This window comes from Oncorhynchus kisutch, linkage group LG9, assembly GCF_002021735.2.
Source record: "Oncorhynchus kisutch isolate 150728-3 linkage group LG9, Okis_V2, whole genome shotgun sequence".
Lineage (NCBI taxonomy): Eukaryota > Metazoa > Chordata > Actinopteri > Salmoniformes > Salmonidae > Oncorhynchus > Oncorhynchus kisutch.
Window position 1 is genome coordinate 43,586,495 of NC_034182.2, and position 23,866 is coordinate 43,610,360.

Sequence of the window (23,866 nt, forward strand, 5' to 3'; positions counted from 1 at the left end):
ATGCTAACAGGGTAAGTGTAGTGTGTGTGTGTGTGTGTGTGTGTGTGTAGTTGGTCATGGTGAACAGTAACCCTGCTATGTCAGACCATTTGTCATTACAGTCGTTGGTTGTTAAAGGCATTGAAGATGGGTCGTGGCTGGGTCTTCCAGCATGACAACGACCCGAAACACACAGCCAGGGCAACTAAGGAGTGGCTCCGTAAGTAGCATCTCAAGGTTCTGGAGTGGCCTAGCCAGTCTCCAGACCTGACCCCAATAGAACATCTTTGGAGGGAGCTGAAAGTCCGTATTGCCCAGCGACAGCCCCGAAACCTGAAGGATCTGGAGAAGGTCTGTATGGAGGAGTGGGCCACACTGCTGCAGTGTGTACAAACCTGGTCAAGAACTACAGGAACGTATGATCTCTGTAATTGCAAACATAGATTTCTGTACCAAATATTAAGTTCTGCTTTTCTGATGTATCAAATACTTATGTCAAGCAATAAAATGCAAATTAATTACTTAAAAATCAATGTGATTTTCTGGATTTTTGTTTTTTAGATTCCGACTCTCACAGTTGAAGTGTAAACATGATAAAAATGACAGACCTCTACATGCTTTGTAAGTAGGAAAACCTGCAAAATCAGCAGTGTATCAAATACTTGTTCACCCCACTGTAGGTAGATATTCCATAAAGAATCTGCCTTTTCCAGCTACAATAGTGATTTACAACATTAACAATGTCTACACTGTATTTCTGATCAATTTGATGTTATTTTAATGGACAAAAAATGTGCTTTTCTTTCAAAAACAAGGAATTGCGAAGTGACCCCTAACTTTTGTATGGTAGTGTATACAATATATATATATACAAAGGTATGTGGACACCCCTTCAAATGAGTGGATTCAGCTATTTCAGCCTCACCCATTGCTGACAGGTGTATAAAATTGACAAACATTGACAGTAGATATTATCTCTCTCTCTCTCTCTGTTATCACTCTCACTCTCTGTTATCTCTCTCTCTCTGTTATCACTCTCCTTCCATACCCTTCAGTTGATGTTGCCTAATACGCCAAATATACAGAAGTATGTGGACACCCCTTCAAATTAGTGGATTCGGCTATTTTAGCCTCACCCGTTGCTGACAGGTGTATAAAATTGAGCACACAGCCATGCAATCTCCATAGACAAACACTGGCAGTAGAATGGCCTTACTGAAGAGCTCAGTGACTTTCAACTTGGCACCGTCATAGGATGCCACCTTTCCAACAAGTCAGTTCATAACATTTCTTCCCTGCTTTCCCCGGTCAACTGTAAGTGCTGTTATTGTAAAGTGGAAATGTCTAGGAGCAACAACGGCTCAGCAGTGAAGTGGTAGGCCACACAAGCTCACAGAACGGGACCGTCGAGTGCTGAAGCACGTAGAAATCGTCTGTCTTTGTTGCAACACTCACTACCGAGTTCCATACTGCCTCTGGAAGCAACGTCAGCACAATAACTGTTAGTCGGGAGCTTCATGAAATGAGTTTCCATGGCCGAGCAGCTGCCCACAAGCCTAAGATCACCATGCACAATGCCAAGCGCCGGCTGGAGTGGTGTGAAGCTCACCACCATTGGACTCTGGAGCAGTGGAAACGTGTACTCTGGAGGGATGAATCACGCTTCACCATCTGGCAGACCGACGGACGAATCTGGGTTTGGCGGATCCATGGAGAATTCTACCTGCCCCAATGCATAGTGGCAACTGTAAAGTTTGGTGGATAAGGAATAACGGTTCGGACCATTAGTTCCAGTGAAGAGAAATTTTTACGCTACAGCATACAATGACGATTATGGTCTTCCAACTTTGTTGCAACAGTTTGGGGAAGGCCCTTTCCTGTTTCAGCATGACAATGTCCCCATTCAAAAAGCGATGTTTATACAGAAATGGTTTGTCGAGATTGGTGTTGAAGAACTTGATTGGCCTGCACAGAGCCCTGACCTCAACCCCATCGAACACCTTTAGGTTGAATTGGAACGCTGACTGCGAGCCTAATCGCCCAACATCAGTGCCCGACCTAATGCTCTTGCGGGTGAATGGAAGCAAGTCCCCACAGCAATGTTCCGACATCTAGTGGAAAGCCTTCCCAGAAGAGTGGAGGCTGTTATAGCAGCAATGTTCCTACATCTAGTGGAAAGCCTTCCCAGAAGAGTGGAGGCTGTTATAGCAGCAATGTTCCTACATCTAGTGGAAAGCCTTCCCAGAAGGGTGGAGGCTGTTATAGCAGCAAAGGGGGACCAACTCCATATTAATACCCATGATTTTGGAATGAGATGTTCCACAGCATGTGTCCTTTTGGTCATGTAGTATATATATATATTTAGTCCTCACTACTGTAGGTTACTTCCTTATTACTGCACCCCATCCAAGCAGCGGCAGGTCTGTCTATCTGTCACTTCCTGGTTCTGCTGGCGACAATGTGACAGTCAGTAAAATCAGAAGCTCATATATTCACTCTCGTCAAGAAAAGGTAAGGAACCTTTCCTTTATGATATTGGACATGTAGGATACATCTAATGGCATTTTATGCAAATGTACGTGTTTCGTAGAAACTGTGGGTGTATCTACTGGCCACTTTCTCTCATTACAGCAAACGAGATGTCAACATAACAGAGCGATGTTTGGCCGAGTTGAGCGGCAGAGATATGTAGCCTACCTACCGGGGTTATTTAAGGCGCATGAACGGAACGAAGTATCCTGTGGGGATCTATTTAATGTCCATCATAGAGATAGACGGAGGACTCATCCCGGATATAACCGATTTTACTCTACGTTACCATTGAGGACAACCATATTTTTTTTTTTTTAAGTCAACTGAGTGGGTATTCCAATGAGTTTGGAGCAATCAGCCTACTCTAAAATGGAGACAGAATGGTAATCGCCATCGAGGCTGTCACAGACGCTGTAATGGCACAGCAAAGAGCAAAGAGGAGTCCTCTATCTAGCTCTATGACGTCAATTAGAGAATTCGCCACTGTGGGAGGTTCATGAATTACTAGTGCAATGGGCAGTTTGTTCACCCGCCCGACATGTGATAAAGTGGCCCGCACCCAACCCTAAACCGCAAATATAGATATTGCGCTATAGGCTACAATTAAAGACTACATAACGGGTTTTTTAGACAGGGGGTGCAGGATTTAGTTTTGCCGGATGTAGATATATTTCTGCTTATAATTTCCGACACTTTGGTAGGCTATTTGTTAGTCAACTTGTCTATAATTAGATACATGCAGCTTCCCTTCTGCTATATGTTGCCCTAGAAGACTAGATGAACTATTGCTCAACAGAATAATGTCATAGATTAGATAGAATGAATGCTTCAGTCTAGTTGACATCGGTGAAGTTTTTTTCCTGTCATCTTTCACGAAGTAAAGACGTTTAGGGACCGGGTAGAAAACACAGTTAAAGCATAAAAAAAAGCTAACTGGTAAAAAATGTCCAAATGACATCAGTTCGACCGGTTGGAAGGAAAAAAGGGGGGTCGTTTTCACAGCTTTAACGTGTCTCTCAAAATATTTCAGTTGGGGAATCGAACTGGTTGAACTACTGTCAGCTGTTACGATGCTGATAAACACAGCACCTCTACAGATCGTATCTAACTGAGCATTTCATTCTCTTAAGATACAGAAGAAAAATAATTCCTATTTCTCCTCTCCTGTTCCCAAGTCTATCATTTTGCTGGAAGAAATGGTTCATTCCCCAGGAGTTATTTTTAAGGCTTTAATTCACACGGGACTAGTATTACTAGAGAACGATGGTTATGAATTTATTACCTCAGAATGTCCGTTATTCCAGAGGAAGATGGTTATGAATTTATTACCTCAGAATGTCCGTTATTCCAGAGGAAGATGGTTATGAATTTATTACCTCAGAATGTCCGTTATTCCAGAGGAAGATGGTTATGAATTTATTACCTCAGAATGTCCGTTATTCCAGAGGAAGATGGTTATGAATTTATTACCTCAGAATGTCCGTTATTCCAGAGGAAGATGGTTATGAATTTATTACCTCAGAATGTCCGTTATTCCAGAGGAAGATGGTTATGAATTTATTACCTCAGAATGTCCGTTATTCCAGAGGACGATTCAGACGCAATATGTTTTTTTTCTTCCAATCTGCCCCCGTGTGTGTGTGTGTGTGTGTATGTACAGTGGGGCAAAAAAGTATTTAGTCAGCCACCAATTGTGCAAGTTCTCCCACTTAAAAAGATGAGAGAGGCCTGTCATTTTCATCATAGGGACACTTCAACTATGACAGACAAAATGAGAAAAAAAATCCAGAAAATCACATTGTAGGATTTTAAATTTATTTATTAGCAAATTATGGTGGAAAATAAGTATTTGGTCAATAACAAAAGTTTATCTCAATACTTTGTTGTAACTTCAAGTACCTTGAAATGCTTCTTACGAAGCCAGTCCTCCGTTGCCCAGGCGGTGTGTTTGGGATCATTGTCATGCTGAAAGACCCAGACACATTTCATCTTCAATGCCCTTGCTGACGGAAGGAGATTTTCACTCAAAATCTCAAGATACATGGCCCCATTCATTCTTTCAGTCCTGGTCCCTTTGCAGAAAAACAGCCCCAAAGCATGATGTTTCCACCCCCATGCTTCACAGCCCAATTTTTCAGTTTTTGATTTGTTAAAAAAGTTTGAAATATCCAATAAATGTTGTTCCACTTCATGATTGTGTCCCACTTGTTGTTGATTCTTCACAAAAAAATACAGTTTTTGTAACGGCGTTCTTCGTTTGTTGAAGGAGAGTCGGACCGAAATGCAGGGTGGTGGTTAATCATGATCTTTAATGAAACAAATGACGGAATGATACATGAACTAACTAATAAATACAAAAAACAACAAACGGAACGTGAAACCTAATTACAGCCTATCTGGTGAAACTACACAGAGACAGGAACAATCACCCACGAAATACAAAGCGAACTCAGGCTACCTAAATACGGTTCCCAATCAGAGACAACGTGAATCACCTGACTCCTGATTGAGAACCGCCTCAGGCAGCCAAGCCTAACAACACCCCTAATCAGCCGCGATCCCAAATACTACAAACCCCAATACGAAATACAATAACATAAACCCCTGTCACACCCTGGCCTGACCAAATATATAACGAAAACACAAAATACAATGACCAAGGCGTGACAGTTTTATATCTTTATGTTTGAAGCCTGAAATGTGGCAAAAGGTCGCAAAGTTCAAGGGGGGCGAATACTTTCGCAAGGCACTGTAACTGCACCTCAGACTGCAGCCCAAATAAATGCTTCACAGAGTTCAAGTAACAGACACATCTCAACATCAACTGTTCAGAGGAGACTATGTGAATCAGGCCTTCATGGTCAAATTGCTGCAAAGAAACCAGTACTAAAGGACACCAATAAGAAGAGACTTGCTTGGGCCAAGAAACACGAGCAATGGACATTAGACCGGTGGAAATCTGTCCTTTGGTCTGAGGAGTCCAAATGTGATATTTTTAGTTTCAACCGCCTTGTCTTTGTGAGACACAGAGTAGGTGAACGGATGATCTCTGCATATCTGGTTCGCACCGTGAAGCATGGAGGAGGAGGTGTGATGGTGTGGGTGTGCTTTACTGGTGGCACTGTCTGTGATTTATTTAGAATTCAAGACACACTTAACCAGCATGACTACCACAGCATTCAGCAGCAATACGCCATCCCATCTGGATAAAAAATTGTAAAAATTGTGCATAAACCCTTTGAATGAGTAGGTGTGTTCAACCTTTTGTCTGGTACTGTATATGATCTATAAATTATATTAAAGGATTTATTTATTTTGTGAAAGAGATTTTCTGCTGATTGCACAACTATGTCAGATTACTTCTTAGCTGATATCACAGCCTACCAAAGGGCAACGTGCCTGGGGTTGTTTTCAGGCAGATGACACACCTTCATGTACTGTAGTAACCAACATGGAGACATATTGACAACATGATAACACACCTTCATATAGTAACCAACATGGAGACATATTGACAACATGATAACACACCATCATATAGTAACCAACATGGAGACATATTGACAACATGATAACACACCTTCATATACTGTCGTAACCAACATGGAGACATATTGACAACATGATAACACACCTTCATATACTGTCGTAACCAACATGGAGACATATTGACAACATGATAACACACCTTCATATAGTAACCAACATGGAGACATATTGACAACATGATAACACACCTTCATATAGTAACCAACATGGAGACATATTGACAACATGATAACACACCTTCATATAGTAACCAACATGGAGACATATTGACAACATGATAACACCCCTTCATATAGTAACCAACATGGAGACATATTGACAACATGATAACACACCTTCATATAGTAACCAACATGGAGACATATTGACAACATGATAACACACCATCATATAGTAACCAACATGGAGACATATTGACAACATGATAACACACCTTCATATAGTAACCAACATGGAGACATATTGACAACATGATAACACACCTTCATATAGTAACCAACATGGAGACATATTGACAACATGCTTGTATTCTATTCTCTCCTTTCCTCTCCTCCTCTCCTCTCCTCCCCCTCCTCTCCTCTCCCGTCCGGGTGGGTCCTGTCAGTATTAGATGGCAGGGTGGAGGGAGTGGGCGGGGCCGAGATGAGTGCTGACCCGCTATTGGAGGAGACCCTGATGAAGCGGTCTCAGCAGAAGAGGTTAACTTCACCGCTGAACTACAAGGAGCGAGTGTTCGTCCTCACCAAGACCAAGCTCACATACTATGAGTTCAGAGCAGAGGTGAGTGTTCGTCCTCACCAAGACCAAGCTCACATACTATCAGACTGCTCCAATGTCCTTTATCTCTCTAGTCAGACTGGTCCTATGTCCTCTATCTCTCTAATCAGACTGGTCCTATGTCCTTTATCTCTCTAATCAGACTGGTCCTATGTCCTTTGTTCTGTCCTTCAGTCTCTCTGCTGTCCAATACCTTACTGTGTTCTGTCCTTCAGTCTCTCTGCTGTCCAATACCTTATTGTGTTCTGTCCTTCAGTCTCTCTGCTGTCCAATACCTTACTGTGTTCTGTCTCTCTGCTGTCCAATACCTTACTGTGTTCTGTCTCTCTGCTGTCCAATACCTTACTGTGTTCTGTCCTTCAGTCTCTCTGCTGTCCAATACCTTACTGTGTTCTGTCCTTCGATCTCTCTGCTGTCCAATACCTTACTGTGTTCTGTCTCACTGCTGTCCAATACCTTACTGTGTTCTATCTCTCTGCTGTCCAATACCTTACTGTGTTCTGTCCTTCAGTCTCTCTGCTGTCCAATACCTTACTGTGTTCTGTCTCTCTGCTGTCCAATACCTTACTGTGTTCTGTCTCTCTGCTGTCCAATACCTTACTGTGTTCTATTCTTCAGTCTCTCTGCTGTCCAATACCTTACTGTGTTCTGTCCTTCTGTCTCTCTGCTGTCCATTACCTTACTGTGTTCTGTCTCTCTGCTGTCCAATACCTTACTGTGTTCTGTCCTTCAGTCTCTCTGCTGTCCAATACCTTTCTGTGTTCTGTCTCTCTGCTGTCCAATACCTTACTTTGTTTTGTCTCTCTGCTGTCCAATACCTTACTGTGTTCTGTCTCTCTGCTGTCCAATACTTTACTGTGTTCTGTCCTTCAGTCTCTCTGCTGTCCAATACCTTACTGTGTTCAGTCTCTCTGCTGTCCAATACCTTACTGTGTTCTGTCTCTCTGCTGTCCAATACCTTACTGTGTTCTGTCTCTCTGCTGTCCAATACCTTCCTGTGTTCTGTCTCTCTGCTGTCCAATACCTTACTGTGTTCTGTTCTTCAGTCTCTCTGCTGTCCAATACCTTATTGTGTTCTGTCATTCAGTCTCTCTGCTGTCCAATACCTTACTGTGTTCTGTCTCTCTGCTGTCCAATACCTTACTGTGTTCTGTCCTTCAGTCTCTCTGCTGTCCAATACCTTACTGTGTTCTGTCCTTCGATCTCTCTGCTGTCCAATACCTTACTGTGTTCTGTCTCACTGCTGTCCAATACCTTACTGTGTTCTATCTCTCTGCTGTCCAATACCTTACTGTGTTCTGTCCTTCAGTCTCTCTGCTGTCCAATACCTTACTGTGTTCTGTCTCTCTGCTGTCCAATACCTTACTGTGTTCTGTCTCTCTGCTGTCCAATACCTTACTGTGTTCTATTCTTCAGTCTCTCTGCTGTCCAATACCTTACTGTGTTCTGTCCTTCTGTCTCTCTGCTGTCCATTACCTTACTGTGTTCTGTCTCTCTACTGTCCAATACCTTACTGTGTTCTGTCTCTCTGCTGTCCAATACCTTACTGTGTTCTGTCCTTCAGTCTCTCTGCTGTCCAATACCTTTCTGTGTTCTGTCTCTCTGCTGTCCAATACCTTACTTTGTTTTGTCTCTCTGCTGTCCAATACCTTACTGTGTTCTGTCTCTCTGCTGTCCAATACTTTACTGTGTTCTGTCCTTCAGTCTCTCTGCTGTCCAATACCTTACTGTGTTCAGTCTCTCTGCTGTCCAATACCTTACTGTGTTCTGTCTCTCTGCTGTCCAATACCTTACTGTGTTCTGTCTCTCTGCTGTCCAATACCTTCCTGTGTTCTGTCTCTCTGCTGTCCAATACCTTACTGTGTTCTGTTCTTCAGTCTCTCTGCTGTCCAATACCTTATTGTGTTCTGTCATTCAGTCTCTCTGCTGTCCAATACCTTACTGTGTTCTGTCTCTCTGCTGTCCAATACCTTACTGTGTTCTGTCCTTCAGTCTCTCTGCTGTCCAATACCTTACTGTGTTCTGTCTCTCTGCTGTCCAATACCTTACTGTGTTCTATCTCTCTGCTGTCCAATACCTTACTGTGTTCTGTCCTTCAGTCTCTCTGCTGTCCAATACCTTACTGTGTTCTGTCTCTCTGCTGTCCAATACCTTACTGTGTTCTGTCTCTCTGCTGTCCAATACCTTACTGTGTTCTATTCTTCAGTCTCTCTGCTGTCCAATACCTTACTGTGTTCTGTCCTTCAGTCTCTCTGCTGTCCAATACCTTACTGTGTTCTGTCTCTCTACTGTCCAATACCTTTCTGTGTTCTGTCTCTCTGCTGTCCAATACCTTACTTTGTTCTGTCTCTCTGCTGTCCAATACCTTACTGTGTTCTGTCTCTCTGCTGTCCAATACCTTACTGTGTTCTGTCCTTCAGTCTCTCTGCTGTCCAATACCTTACTGTGTTCTATCTCTCTGCTGTCCAATACCTTACTGTGTTCTGTCCTTCAGTCTCTCTGCTGTCCAATACCTTACTGTGTTCAGTCTCTCTGCTGTCCAATACCTTACTGTGTTCTGTCTCTCTGCTGTCCAATACCTTACTGTGTTCTGTCTCTCTGCTGTCCAATACCTTACTGTGTTCTGTCTCTCTGCTGTCCAATACCTTACTGTGTTCTGTCTCTCTGCTGTCCAATACCTTACTGTGTTCTGTCCTTCAGTCTCTCTGCTGTCCAATACCTTACTGTGTTCTGTCTCTCTGCTGTCCAATACCTTACTGTGTTCTGTCCTTCAGTCTCTCTGCTGTCCAATACCTTACTGTGTCCTGTCCTTCAGTCTCTCTGCTGTCCAATACCTTACTGTGTTCTGTCCTTCAGTCTCTCTGCTGTCCAATACCTTACTGTGTTCTATCTCTCTGCTGTCCAATACCTTACTGTGTTCTGTCCTTCAGTCTCTCTGCTGTCCAATACCTTACTGTGTTCTGTCTCTCTGCTGTCCAATACCTTACTGTGTTCTGTCCTTCAGTCTCTCTGCTGTCCAATGCCTTACTGTGTTCTGTCCTTCTGTCTCTCTGCTGTCCATTACCTTGCTGTGTTCTATTCTTCAGTCTCTCTGCTGTCCAATACCTTACTGTGTTCTGTCCTTCGGTTTCTCTGCTGTCCAATACCTTCCTGTGTTCTGTCTCTCTGCTGTCCAATACCTTACTGTGTTCTGTCCTTCAGTCTCTCTGCTGTCCAATACCTTACTGTGTTCTGTCTCTCTACTGTCCAATACCTTACTGTGTTCTGTCTCTCTGCTGTCCAATACCTTTCTGTGTTCTGTCTCTCTGCTGTCCAATACCTTACTTTGTTCTGTCTCTCTGCTGTCCAATACCTTACTGTGTTCTGTCTCTCTGCTGTCCAATACCTTACTGTGTTCTGTCCTTCAGTCTCTCTGCTGTCCAATACCTTACTGTGTTCTATCTCTCTGCTGTCCAATACCTTACTGTGTTCTGTCCTTCAGTCTCTCTGCTGTCCAATACCTTACTGTGTTCAGTCTCTCTGCTGTCCAATACCTTACTGTGTTCTGTCTCTCTGCTGTCCAATACCTTACTGTGTTCTGTCTCTCTGCTGTCCAATACCTTACTGTGTTCTGTCTCTCTGCTGTCCAATACCTTACTGTGTTCTGTCTCTCTGCTGTCCAATACCTTACTGTGTTCTGTCTCTCTGCTGTCCAATACCTTACTGTGTTCTGTCTCTCTGCTGTCCAATACCTTACTGTGTTCTGTCTCTCTGCTGTCCAATACCTTACTGTGTTCTGTCTCTCTGCTGTCCAATACCTTACTGTGTTCTATCTTTCAGTCTCTCTGCTGTCCAATACCTTACTGTGTTCTGTCCTTCAGTCTCTCTGCTGTCCAATACCTTACTGTGTTCTGTCCTTCTGTCTCTCTGCTGTCCAATACCTTGCTGTGTTCTATTCTTCAGTCTCTCTGCTGTCCCATACCTTACTGTGTTCTGTCCTTCAGTCTCTCTGCTGTCCAATACCTTACTGTGTTCTGTCTCTCTGCTGTCCAATACCTTACTGTGTTCTGTCCTTCAGTCTCTCTGCTGTCCAATACCTTACTGTGTTCTGTCCTTCAGTCTCTCTGCTGTCCAATACCTTACTGTGTTCTATCTCTCTGCTGTCCAATACCTTACTGTGTTCTGTCCTTCAGTCTCTCTGCTGTCCAATACCTTACTGTGTTCAGTCTCTCTGCTGTCCAATACCTTACTGTGTTCTGTCTCTCTGCTGTCCAATACCTTACTGTGTTCTGTCTCTCTGCTGTCCAATACCTTACTGTGTTCTGTCTCTCTGCTGTCCAATACCTTACTGTGTTCTGTCTCTCTGCTGTCCAATACCTTACTGTGTTCTGTCTCTCTGCTGTCCAATACCTTACTGTGTTCTGTCTCTCTGCTGTCCAAGACCTTACTGTGTTCTATCTTTCAGTCTCTCTGCTGTCCAATACCTTACTGTGTTCTGTCCTTCAGTCTCTCTGCTCTCCAATGCCTTACTGTGTTCTGTCCTTCTGTCTCTCTGCTGTCCAATACCTTGCTGTGTTCTATTCTTCAGTCTCTCTGCTGTCTAATACCTTACTGTGTTCTGTCTTTCGGTTTCTCTGCTGTCCAATACCTTCCTGTGTTCTGTCTCTCTGCTGTCCAATACCTTACTGTGTTCTGTCCTTCAGTCTCTCTGCTGTCCAATACCTTACTGTGTTCTGTCTTTCTGTCTCTCTGCTGTCCAATACCTTACTGTGTTCTGTCTCTCTGCTGTCCAATACCTTACTGTGTTCTGTCTCTCTGCTGTCCAATACCTTCCTGTGTTCTGTCTCTCTGCTGTCCAATACCTTACTGTGTTCTGTCTCTCTGCTGTCCAGTACCTCACTGTGTTCTGTCCTTCTGTCTCTCTGTTCGTTGTTAACAGAAGAAGTTTAAGAAGGGATCCATCGACCTGCAGAAAGTCAGGTGTGTGGAGATCGTGAAGAATGGAGGAGGAGTCGTAACCTGTCAGAACAAATACCCCTTCCAAGTGAGATTGATCGGTTGATTGATCAATATTGAGAAATATAAAGAGATAGTTTGTCAGTCTTCCATGTTCAACATTCAAAAGGCACTAGCACATCTGAGCGATCTTTTTAGCAGGTGCATGGTAACAGTTGAACAAGATGAAGGAACAGGAACCAGCACACTCTTCTTGATAGGATCACTGATCTTTAATAAGCGTTACGTATCGGCCTCACGGCCTTCGTCAGAGCCTTTTGGGTTAAAAAAAAACATTTAAAAAAATATATATATATATTTTTTTTAAACATATTTTTTTTAACTCAAAAAGCTCTGACGAAGGCCGTGAGGCGGATACGTAACGCTTATTAAAGATCAGTGATCCTATCAAGAGCAGTGTGCGGTTTCCTTTTCCCTCAATCTTCCACGTCGACAACAACATTATGATGCGTAACATTTTACTGCCAATATGACGCCAGATATTCATTCTCTCCGCTAGGTGGTGTATGACTCCGGGACTCTCTACGTATTCGCTCCCAGCTCTGAGAGTAGGAATATCTGGGTCCAAATTATCAAGGAAGGTCAGTTACTAGCCATTTTTACATCCTCTAGTTATGTTATGCCATGCTTCAAACACTCTCTGTCCTTCATAGCTATGCCTACATTATGCTATGCTTCAAACACTCTCTGTCCTTCATAGCTATGCCAACATTATGCTATGCTATAAACACTGCAGCTCTGTTGTCCTTAATGGGTAGGCCTACGTTATGCTATGCTATAAACACTGCAGCTCTGTTGTCCTTAATGGGTAGGCCTATGTTATGCTACGCTATAAACACTGCAGCTCTGTTGTCCTTAATGGGTAGGCCTACGTTATGCTATGCTATAAACACTGCAGCTCTGTTGTCCTTAATGGGTAGGCCTACGTTATGCTATGCTATAAACACTGCAGCTCTGTTGTCCTTAATGGGTAGGCCTATGTTATGCTACGCTATAAACACTGCAGCTCTGTTGTCCTTAATGGGTAGGCCTACGTTATGCTATGCTATAAACACTGCAGCTCTGTTGTCCTTAATGGGTAGGCCTACGTTATGCTATGCTATAAACACTGCAGCTCTGTTGTCCTTAATGGGTAGGCCTATGTTATGCTACGCTATAAACACTGCAGCTCTGTTGTCCTTAATGGGTAGGCCTACGTTATGCTATGCTATAAACACTGCAGCTCTGTTGTCCTTAATGGGTAGGCCTACGTTATGCTATGCTATAAACACTGCAGCTCTGTTGTCCTTAATGGGTAGGTCTACGTTATGCTATGCTATAAACACTGCAGCTCTGTTGTCCTTAATGGGTAGGCCTACGTTATGCTATGCTATAAACACTGCAGCTCTGTTGTCCTTAATGGGTAGGCCTACGTTATGCTATGCTATAAACACTGCAGCTCTGTTGTCCTTAATGGGTAGGCCTACGTTATGCTATGCTATAAACACTGCAGCTCTGTTGTCCTTAATGGGTAGGTCTACGTTATGCTATGCTATAAACACTGCAGCTCTGTTGTCCTTAATGGGTAGGCCTACGTTATGCTACGCTATAAACACTGCAGCTCTGTTGTCCTTAATGGGTAGGCCTACGTTATGCTATGCTATAAACACTGCAGCTCTGTTGTCCTTAATGGGTAGGCCTACGTTATGCTACGCTATAAACACTGCAGCTCTGTTGTCCTTAATGGGTAGGCCTACGTTATGCTATGCTATAAACACTGCAGCTCTGTTGTCCTTAATGGGTAGGTCTACGTTATGCTATGCTATAAACACTGCAGCTCTGTTGTCCTTAATGGGTAGGCCTACGTTATGCTACGCTATAAACACTGCAGCTCTGTTGTCCTTAATGGGTAGGCCTACGTTATGCTATGCTATAAACACTGCAGCTCTGTTGTCCTTAATGGGTAGGCCTACGTTATTTAGCAGGAAGCTGGTTGACCAGAGATATCTTTTTTTGTGTTGTTGGTTATATTGTTTTGTTCTCCAATTAATCCTAAATTACCGTGTTATTCGGGAGCCAGCAGATATAGCTGATGTTTTAATCAGCACGTCTCATCTATTAGAACATCTGGAACCTCAAATAACAATTTCACCCACAATTCCACCAATGATGAATGTCTGATGTCCTCTATGAGGTCAATATCAACTAAGGAGCAGGTCTAGATGGACTGGAACCCACATGTATAAAGTGGACAGCTGATGTTAAACTGTTTCCTCTAGCAGACCTGTTCAACGTGTCTTTAAAGATCGGTGAAATGCCTTCTGGGTGAAAATGTGTCCGAGGGACCCCTCTTCATGAAGGTGGAGACTAGTTAGAGCCAAATAATAGAGATCTACAGTACCAGTCAACATTTTGGACACGCCTACTCATTCAAGGGGTTTTTCCTTATTTTTACTATTTTATACATTGATGAATAATAGTGAAGACATCAACACTATGAAATAACACATATGGAATCATGCCGTAACCAAAAAAGTCTTAAACAAATCAAAATATATTTTAGATTATTCAGAGTAGCCACCCTTTGCCTTGATGACAGCTTTGCAGACTTGGCATTCTCTCATCCAGCTTCACCTGAAATGCTTTTCCAACAGTCTTGAAGGAGTTCCCACATATGCTGAGCACTTGTTGGCTGCTTTTCCTTCACTCTACGGTCCAACTCATCCCAAACCATCTCAGTTGGGTTGAGGTCGGGTGATTGTGGAGGCCGGGTCATCTGATGCAACACTCCATCACTCTCCTTCTTGGTCAAATAGCCCTTACACATCCTGGAGGTGTGTTGGGTCATTGTCCTGATGAAAAACAAATGATAGTCCCACTATGCGCAAACCTGATGGGTTGGCATATCGCAAAAAAATGCTGTGGTAGTCATGCTGGTTAAGTGTGCCTTGAATTCTAAATAAATCTCTGACAGCGTCACCAGCAAAGCACCATCACACCTCTTCCTCCATGCTTCACGGTGAGAACTACACATGCAGAGATCATCCGTTCACCTACTCTGCGTCTCACAAAGACACTGTGGTTGGATCCAAAAATCACAAATTTGGACTCATCAGACCAAGGACAGATTTCCACCGGTCTAATGTCCATTGCTCGTGTTTCTTGGCCCAAGCAAGTCTCTTCTTATTGGTGTCCTTTAGTAGTGGTTTCTTTGCAGCAATTCAACCATGAAGGCCTGATTCACATAATCTCCTCTGAACAGTTGATGTTGAGATGTGTCTGTTACTTGAATCCTGTGAAGCATTTATTTGGGCTGCAATTTCTGAGGCTGGTAACTGTAATGAACTTATCCTCTGCAGCAGAGGTAACTCTGGGTCTTCCTTTCCTGTGGCGGTCCTCATGAGAGCCAGGTAACTCTGGGTCTCCCTGCAGCAGAGGTAACTCTGGGTCTACCTGCAGCAGAGGTAACTCTGGGTCTCCCTGCAGCAGAGGTAACTCTGGGTCTCCCTGCAGCAGAGGTAACTCTGGGTCTTCCTTTCCTGTGGCGGTCCTCATGAGAGCCAGTTTCATCATAGCGCTTGATGGTTTTTGCAACTGCAAAGTGTCCGCATTGACTGACCTTCATGATGGACTGTCGTTTCTCTTTACTTATTTGAGCTGTTCTTGCCATAATATGGACTTGGTATTTTACTAAATAGGGCTGTCTTCTGTATACCACACCTACCATGTCACAACACAACTGATTGGCTCAAATGCATTAAGAAGGAAAGAAATTCCACAAATTAACTTTTAAGAAGGCACACCTGTTAATTGAAATGCAGAGTGTGCAAACCTCATGAAGCTGGTTGAGAGAATGCCAAGAATGTGCAAAGCTTTCATCAAGGGAAAGAGTGACTACTTTGAAGAATCTCAAATATAAACTATATTTTGATTTGTTTAACACTTTTTTGTTTACTTCATGATTCCATATGTGTTTTTTCATAGTTTTGATGTCTTCATTATTATTCTACAATGTAGAAAATAGTAAAAAAAAGAAGGAAAGAAAACCTTGGAATGACAAACTTATGACTGGTACTGTATATCAGTAATCAATAGCAAAAATATTTGAAAAATGAATACGTTCCCAAATGTATCAGTACCTAAAATACATTTAATTGAATTTGATCCTTTCATTTTGCCTTAAGACCCAACCCTTCTACCTCTACAGCATTAGTGAAACTTACTAATGATATACATCCTTAATCTAACCTAAGGCAAACTATTTATTGATCATTATTGATTGATCAAAAGCATTTGATTTAGTTGGTCGTTCTATCTGACATCGGTTTCACTTCCTTGTTCCGTCTTAGCAATAGAAAATGTAGAAAATGTGTTTTCATAGGACACAAATCACACCTTCTAGGACTCAGTAGAGATGTTCCTCAAGCCTCAGTATTGGCCACCTTCTTTCTCTATATTCATACATGAATTTCCTCTAATTTGTCAGAATACACATGTTAACTTATACAGTGCTCTATACATTTTACATTTCAGTAATTTAGCAGATGTTCTCATCCAGAAACCTTCAGTAGTGAGTGCATACATTTTACATACTTTTTTAATACTGGGAATCAAACCCACAACCCTGGCGTTGCAAGAGCCGCGCTCCACCATCTGAGCCGCGCCCTACCAGCTGAGCCGGGATTCACCATCTGAGCCGCGCTCCACCATCTGAGCCGCGCCCTACCAGCTGAGCCGCGCTCCACCATCTGAGCCGCGCCCTACCAGCTGAGCCGGGATTCACCATCTGAGCCGCGCTCCACCATCTGAGCCGCGCTCCACCATCTGAGCCGCGCTCCACCATCTGAGCCGCGCTCCACCATCTGAGCTGCGCGCTATCATCTGAGCCGCGCTCCACCATCTGAGCCGCGCTCCACCATCTGAGCCGCGCTCCACCATCTGAGCCGCGCTCCACCATCTGAGCCGCTCGCTACCATCTGAGCCGCGCGCTACCATCTGAGCCGCGCTCCACCACCTGAGTCGCGCTCTACCATCTGAGCCGCGCTCCACCACCTGAGTCGCGCTCCACCATCTGAGCCGCGCTCCACCACCTGAGGTTACAGCGCTCCACCATCTGAGCCGGGCGCTACCATCTGAGCCGCTCGCTACCATCTGAGCCGCGCCCTACCAGCTGAGCCGCGCTCTACCATCTGAGCCGAGCTCTCACAGATGATCCGACTGCTACCATCTGAGCCGCGCTCTACCATCTGATCCGCGCCCTACCAGCTGAGCCGTGCTCTAATGGCAGAACCGCACCCTACCAGCTGAGCCGTGCTCTAATGGCAGAACCGCGCCCTACCAGCTGAGCCGTGCTCTAATGGCAGAACCGCGCCCTACCAGCTGAGCCGTGCTCTAATGGCAGAACCGCGCCCTACCAGCTGAGCCGTGCTCTAATGGCAGAACCGCGCCCTACCAGCTGAGCCGTGCTCTAATGGCAGAACCGCGCCCTACCAGCTGAGCCGTGCTCTAATGGCAGAACCGCGCCCTACCAGCTGAGCCGTGCTCTAATGGCAGAACCGCGCCCTACCAGCTGAGCCGTGCTCTAATGGCAGAACCGCGCCCTACCAGCTGAGCCGTGCTCTAATGGCAGAACCGCGCCCTACCAGCTGAGCCGTGCTCTAATGGCAGAACCGCGCCCTACCAGCTGAGCCGTGCTCTAATGGCAGAACCGCGCCCTACCAGCTGAGCCGTGCTCTAATGGCAGAACCGCGCCCTACCAGCTGAGCCGTGCTCTAATGGCAGAACCGCGCCCTACCAGCTGAGCCGTGCTCTAATGGCAGAACCGCGCCCCTACCAGCTGAGCCGTGCTCTAATGGCAGAACCGCGCCCTACCAGCTGAGCCGTGCTCTAATGGCAGAACCGCGCCCTACCAGCTGAGCCGTGCTCTAATGGCAGAACCGCGCCCTACCAGCTGAGCCGTGCTCTAATGGCAGAAACCGCGCCCTACCAGCTGAGCCGTGCTCTAATGGCAGAACCGCGCCCTACCAGCTGAGCCGTGCTCTAATGGCAGAACCGCGCCCTACCAGCTGAGCCGTGCTCTAATGGCAGAACCGCGCCCTACCAGCTGAGCCGTGCTCTAATGGCAGAACCGCGCCCTACCAGCTGAAGCCGTGCTCTATGGCCATGAACCGCGCCCTACCAGCTGAGCCGTGCTCTAATGGCAGACCGCGCCCGTACCAGCTGAGCCGTGCTCTAATGGCAGAACCCGCGCCCTACCAGCTGAGCCGTGCTCTAATGGCAGAAGCAACCGCGCCTACCAGCTTGAGCCGGTGCTTTAATGGCAGACCCGCGCACTACCAGCTTGAGCCGTGCTCTAATGGCAGAACCGCGCCTAACCAGCTTGAGCCCGTGCTCTAATGGCAGAACCGCGCCCTACCAGCTGAGGAGCCGTGCTCTAATGGCAGGAACCGCGCCCTACCAAGCTGAGCCGTGCTCTAATGGCAGAACCGCGCCCTACCAGCTTGAAGCCTGGGTGCTCCTAAATGGGCCAGAACCGCGCCCTACCAGCTGAGCCCGTGGCTCTAAATGGCAGACCGCGACCCTAGCCAGCTGAGCCCGTGCTCTAATGGCAGAACCCCGCCCTAACCAGCTGATGCCGTGCTCTAATGGCAGAACCGCGCCCTACCAGCTGAGCCGTGCTCTAATGGCAGAACCGCGCCCTACCAGCTGAGCCGTGCTCTAATGGCAGAACCGCGCCCTACCAGCTGAGCCGTGCTCTAATGGCAGAACCGCGCCCTACCAGCTGAGCCGTGCTCTAATGGCAGAACCGCGCCCTACCAGCTGAGCCGTGCTCTAATGGCAGAACCGCGCCCTACCAGCTGAGCCGTGCTCTAATGGCAGAACCGCGCCCTACCAGCTGAGCCGTGCTCTAATGGCAGAACCGCGCCCTACCAGCTGAGCCGTGCTCTAATGGCAGAACCGCGCCCTACCAGCTGAGCCGTGCTCTAATGGCAGAACCGCGCCCTACCAGCTGAGCCGTGCTCTAATGGCAGAACCGCGCCCTACCAGCTGAGCCGTGCTCTAATGGCAGAACCGCGCCCTACCAGCTGAGCCGTGCTCTAATGGCAGAACCGCGCCCTACCAGCTGAGCCGTGCTCTAATGGCAGAACCGCGCCCTACCAGCTGAGCCGTGCTCTAATGGCAGAACCGCGCCCTACCAGCTGAGCCGTGCTCTAATGGCAGAACCGCGCCCTACCAGCTGAGCCGTGCTCTAATGGCAGAACCGCGCCCTACCAGCTGAGCCGTGCTCTAATGGCAGAACCGCGCCCTACCAGCTGAGCCGTGCTCTAATGGCAGAACCGCGCCCTACCAGCTGAGCCGTGCTCTAATGGCAGAACCGCGCCCTACCAGCTGAGCCGTGCTCTAATGGCAGAACCGCGCCCTACCAGCTGAGCCGTGCTCTAATGGCAGAACCGCGCCCTACCAGCTGAGCCGTGCTCTAATGGCAGAACCGCGCCCTACCAGCTGAGCCGTGCTCTAATGGCAGAACCGCGCCCTACCAGCTGAGCCGTGCTCTAATGGCAGAACCGCGCCCTACCAGCTGAGCCGTGCTCTAATGGCAGAACCGCGCCCTACCAGCTGAGCCGTGCTCTAATGGCAGAACCGCGCCCTACCAGCTGAGCCGTGCTCTAATGGCAGAACCGCGCCCTACCAGCTGAGCCGTGCTCTAATGGCAGAACCGCGCCCTACCAGCTGAGCCGTGCTCTAATGGCAGAACCGCGCCCTACCAGCTGAGCCGTGCTCTAATGGCAGAACCGCGCCCTACCAGCTGAGCCGTGCTCTAATGCAGAACCGCGCCCTACCAGCTGAGCCGTGCTCTAATGGCAGAACCGCGCCCTACCAGCTGAGCCCGTGCTCTAATGGCAGAACCGCGCCCTACCAGCTGAGCCGTGCTCTAATGGCAGAACCGCGCCCTACCAGCTGAGCCGTGCTCTAATGCAGAACCGCGCCCTACCAGCTGAGCCGTGCTCTAATGGCAGAACCGCGCCCTACCAGCTGAGCCGTGCTCTAATGGCAAACCGCGCCCTACCAGCTGAGCCGTGCTCTAATGGCAAGAACCGCGCCCTACCAGCTGAGCCGTGCTAATGGCAGAACCGCGCTCCTACCAGCTGAGCCGGCTCTAATGGCAGAACCGCCGCCCTACCAGCTGAGCCGTGCTCTAATGGCAGAACCGCGCCCTACCAGCTGAGCCGTGCTCTAATGGCAGAACCGCCCCTAACCAGCTGAGCCGTGCTCTAATGGCAGAACCGCGCCCTACCAGCTGAGCCGTGCTCTAATGGCAGAACCGCGCCCTACCAGCTGAGCCGTGCTCTAATGGCAGAACCGCGCCCTACCAGCTGAGCCGTGCTCTAATGGCAGAACCGCGCCCTACCAGCTGAGCCGTGCTCTAATGGCAGAAACCGCGCCCTACCAGCTGAGCCGTGCTCTAATGGCAGAACCGCGCCCTACCAGCTGAGCCGTGCTCTAATGCAGAACCGCGCCCTACCAGCTGAAGCCGTGCTCTAATGGCAGAACCGCGCCCTACCAGCTGAGCCGTGCTCTAATGCAGAACCGCGCCCTACCAGCTGAGCCGTGCTCTAATGGCAGAACGCGCCCTACCAGCTGAGCCGTGCTCTAATGGCAGAACCGCGCCCTACCAGCTGAGCCGTGCTCTAATGGCAGAACCGCGCCCTACCAGCTGAGCCGTGCTCTAATGGCAGACCGCGCCCTACCAGCTGAGCCGTGCTCTAATGGCAGAACCGCGCCCTACCAGCTGAGCCGTGCTCTAATGGCAGAACCGCGCCCTACCAGCTGAGCCGTGCTCTAATGGCAGAACCGCGCCCTACCAGCTGAGCCGTGCTCTAATGGCAGAACCGCGCCCTACCAGCTGAGCCGTGCTCTAATGGCAGAACCGCGCCCTACCAGCTGAGCCGTGCATGCCCCTACCACTAGCCGTGCTCTAATGGCAGAAACCGCGCCCTACCAGCTGAGCCGTGCTCTAATGGCAGACCGCGCCCTACCAGCTGAGCCGTGCTCTAATGGCAGAACCGCGCCTACCAGCTGAGCCGTGCTCTAATGGCAGAACCGCGCCCTACCAGCTGAGCCGTGCTCTAATGGCAGAACCGCGCCCTACCAGCTGAGCCGTGCTCTAATGGCAGAACCGCGCCCTACCAGCTGAGCCCGTGCTCTAATGGCAGAACCGCGCCCTACCAGCTGAGCCGTGCTCTAATGGCAGAACCGCGCCCTACCAGCTGAGCCGTGCTCTAATGGCAGAACCGCGCCCTACCAGCTGAGCCGTGCTCTAATGGCAGAACCGCCGCCCTACCAGCTGAGCCGTGCTCTAATGGCAGAACCGCGCCCTACCAGCTGAGCCGTGCTCTAATGGCAGAACCGCGCCCTACCAGCTGAGCCGTGCTCTAATGGCAGAACCCCCTACCAGCGAACCGGCTCTATTGCATAACCCCTACCAGCTGAGCCGTGCTCTAATGGCAGAACCGCGCCCTACCAGCTGAGCCGTGCTCTAATGGCAGAACCGCGCCCTACCAGCTGAGCCGTGCTCTAATGGCAGAACCGCGCCCTACCAGCTGAAGCCGTGCTCTAATGGCAGAACCGCGCCCTACCAGCTGAGCCGTGCTCTAATGGCAGAAACCGCGCCCTACCAGCTGAGCCGTGCTCTAATGGCAGAACCGCGCCCTACCAGCTGACCCGTGCTCTAATGGCAGAACCGCGCCCTACCAGCTGAGCCGTGCTCTAATGGCAGAACCGCGCCCTACCAGCTGAGGCCGTGCTCTAATGGCAGAACCCGCGCCCTACCAGCTGAGCCGTGCTCTAATGGCAGAACCGCGCAAACCGCCTACCAGCTGAGCCGTGCTCTAATGGCAGAACCGCGCCCTACCAGCTGAGCCGTGCTCTAATGGCAGAACCGCGCCCTACCAGCTGAGCCGTGCTCTAATGGCAGAACCGCGCCCTACCAGCTGAGCCGTGCTCTAATGGCAGAACCGCGCCCTACCAGCTGAGCCGTGCTCTAATGGCAGAACCGCGCCCTACCAGCTGAGCCGTGCTCTAATGGCAGAACCGCGCCCTACCAGCTGAGCCGTGCTCTAATGGCAGAACCCGCGCCCTACCAGCTGAGCCGTGCTCTAATGGCAGAACCGCGCCCTACCAGCTGAGCCGTGCTCTAATGGCAGAACCGCGCCCTACCAGCTGAGCCGTGCTCTAATGGCAGAACCGCGCCCTACCAGCTGAGCCGTGCTCTAATGGCAGAACCGCGCCCTACCAGCTGAGCCGTGCTCTAATGGCAGAACCGCGCCCTACCAGCTGAGCCGTGCTCTAATGGCAGAACCGCCCCTACCAGCTGAGCCGTGCTCTAATGGCAGAACCGCGCCCTACCAGCTGAGCCGTGCTCTAATGGCAGAACCGCGCCCTACCAGCTGAGCCGTGCTCTAATGGCAGAACCGCGCCCTACCAGCTGAGCCGTGCTCTAATGGCAGAACCGCGCCCTACCAGCTGAGCCGTGCTCTAATGCAGAACCGCGCCCTACCAGCTGAGCCGTGCTCTAATGGCAGAACCGCGCCCTACAGCTGAGCCGTGCTCTAATGGCAGAACCGCGCCCTACCAGCTGAGCCGTGCTCTAATGGCAGAACCGCGCCCTACCAGCTGAGCCGTGCTCTAATGGCAGAACCGCGCCCTACCAGCTGAGCCGTGCTCTAATGGCAGAAACCGCGCCTACCAGCTGAGCCGTGCTCTAATGGCAGAACCGCCGCCCTACCAAGCTGAGCCGTGCTCTAATGGCAGAACCGCGCCCTACCAGCTGAGCCGTGCTCTAATGGCAGAACCGCGCCCTACCAGCTGAGCCGTGCTCTAATGGCAGAACCGCGCCCTACCAGCTGAGCCGTGCTCTAATGGCAGAACCGCGCCTACCAAGCTGAGCCGTGCTCTAATGGCAGACCGCGCCCTACAGCTGAGCCGTGCTCTAATGGCAGAACCGCGCCCTACCGCTGAGCCGTGCTCTAATGGCAGAACCGAACCGCTGCCCTACCAGCTGATGCCGTGCTCTAATGGCAGAACCGCGCCCTACCAGCTGAGCCGTGCTACTAATGGCAGAAACCAGCGCCCTACCAGCTGCGCCGTGCTCTAATGGCAGAACCGCGTCCTACCAGCTGAGCCGTGCTCTAATGGCAGAACCGCGCCCTAACCAGCTGATGCCGTGCTCTATGGCAGAACCGCGCCCTACCAGCTGATGCCGTGCTCTAATTGCAAGAACCGCGCCCTACCAGCTGAGACGTGCTCTAATGGCAGAACCGCGCCCTACCAGCTGAGCCGTGCTCTAATGGCAGAACCGCGCCCTACCAGCTGGAGCCGTGCTCTAATGGCAGAACCGCGCCCTACCAGCTGAGCCGTGCTCTAATGGCAGAACCGCGCCCTACCAGCTGAGCCGTGCTCTAATGGCAAGAACCGCGCCCTACCAGCTGAGCCGTGCTCTATGGCAGAACCGCGCCCTACCAGCTGAGCCGTGCTCTAATGGCAGAACCGCGCCCTACCAGCTGAGCCGTGCTCTAATGGCAGAACCGCGCCCTACCAGCTGAGCCGTGCTCTAATGGCAGAACCGCGCCCTACCAGCTGAGCCGTGCTCTAATGGCAGAACCGCGCCCTACCAGCTGAGCCGTGCTCTAATGGCAGAAACCGCGCCCTACCAGCTGAGCCGTGCTCTAATGGCAGAACCGCGCCCTACCAGCTGAGCCGTGCTCTAATGGCAGAACCGCGCCCTACCAGCTGAGCCGTGCTCTAATGGCAGAACCGCGCCCTACCAGCTGCGCCGTGCTCTAATGGCAGAACCGCGCCCTACCAGCTGAGCCGTGCTCTAATGCAGAACCGCGCCCTACCAGCTGCGCCGTGCTCTAATGGCAGAACCGCGCCCTACCAGCTGAGCCGTGCTCTAATGGCGAAGACCGCGCCCTACCAGCTGAGCCGTGCCTCTATATGGCATAGAACCGCGCCCCTACCAGCTGAGCCGTGCTCTAATGGCAGAACCGCGCCC

The 23,866-nt window shown here is 49.1% G+C and overlaps 1 protein-coding gene across 3 annotated transcripts in view; it reads left to right on the forward strand.

Moving 5' to 3' along the window:
- The first annotated feature begins 2,369 nt into the window (after positions 1 to 2,369).
- The window catches only part of LOC109909597 (tyrosine-protein kinase Tec), a 63,373-nt gene continuing 41,876 nt past the window's right edge, over positions 2,370 to 23,866 (forward strand). The window contains exons 1-4 of one of the 3 annotated variants that reach the window (XM_031832646.1): positions 2,370 to 2,490; positions 6,665 to 6,840; positions 11,756 to 11,860; positions 12,332 to 12,413. In XM_031832646.1, coding sequence (XP_031688506.1) covers positions 6,703 to 6,840; positions 11,756 to 11,860; positions 12,332 to 12,413 — 325 coding nt within the window. In that variant the 5' untranslated portion in view covers positions 2,370 to 2,490; positions 6,665 to 6,702. Of the gene's footprint in view, positions 2,491 to 6,664; positions 6,841 to 11,755; positions 11,861 to 12,331; positions 12,414 to 23,866 lie in introns of those variants that run through there. The other 2 variants (XM_031832647.1, XM_031832648.1) reach the window with 2 other exon arrangements.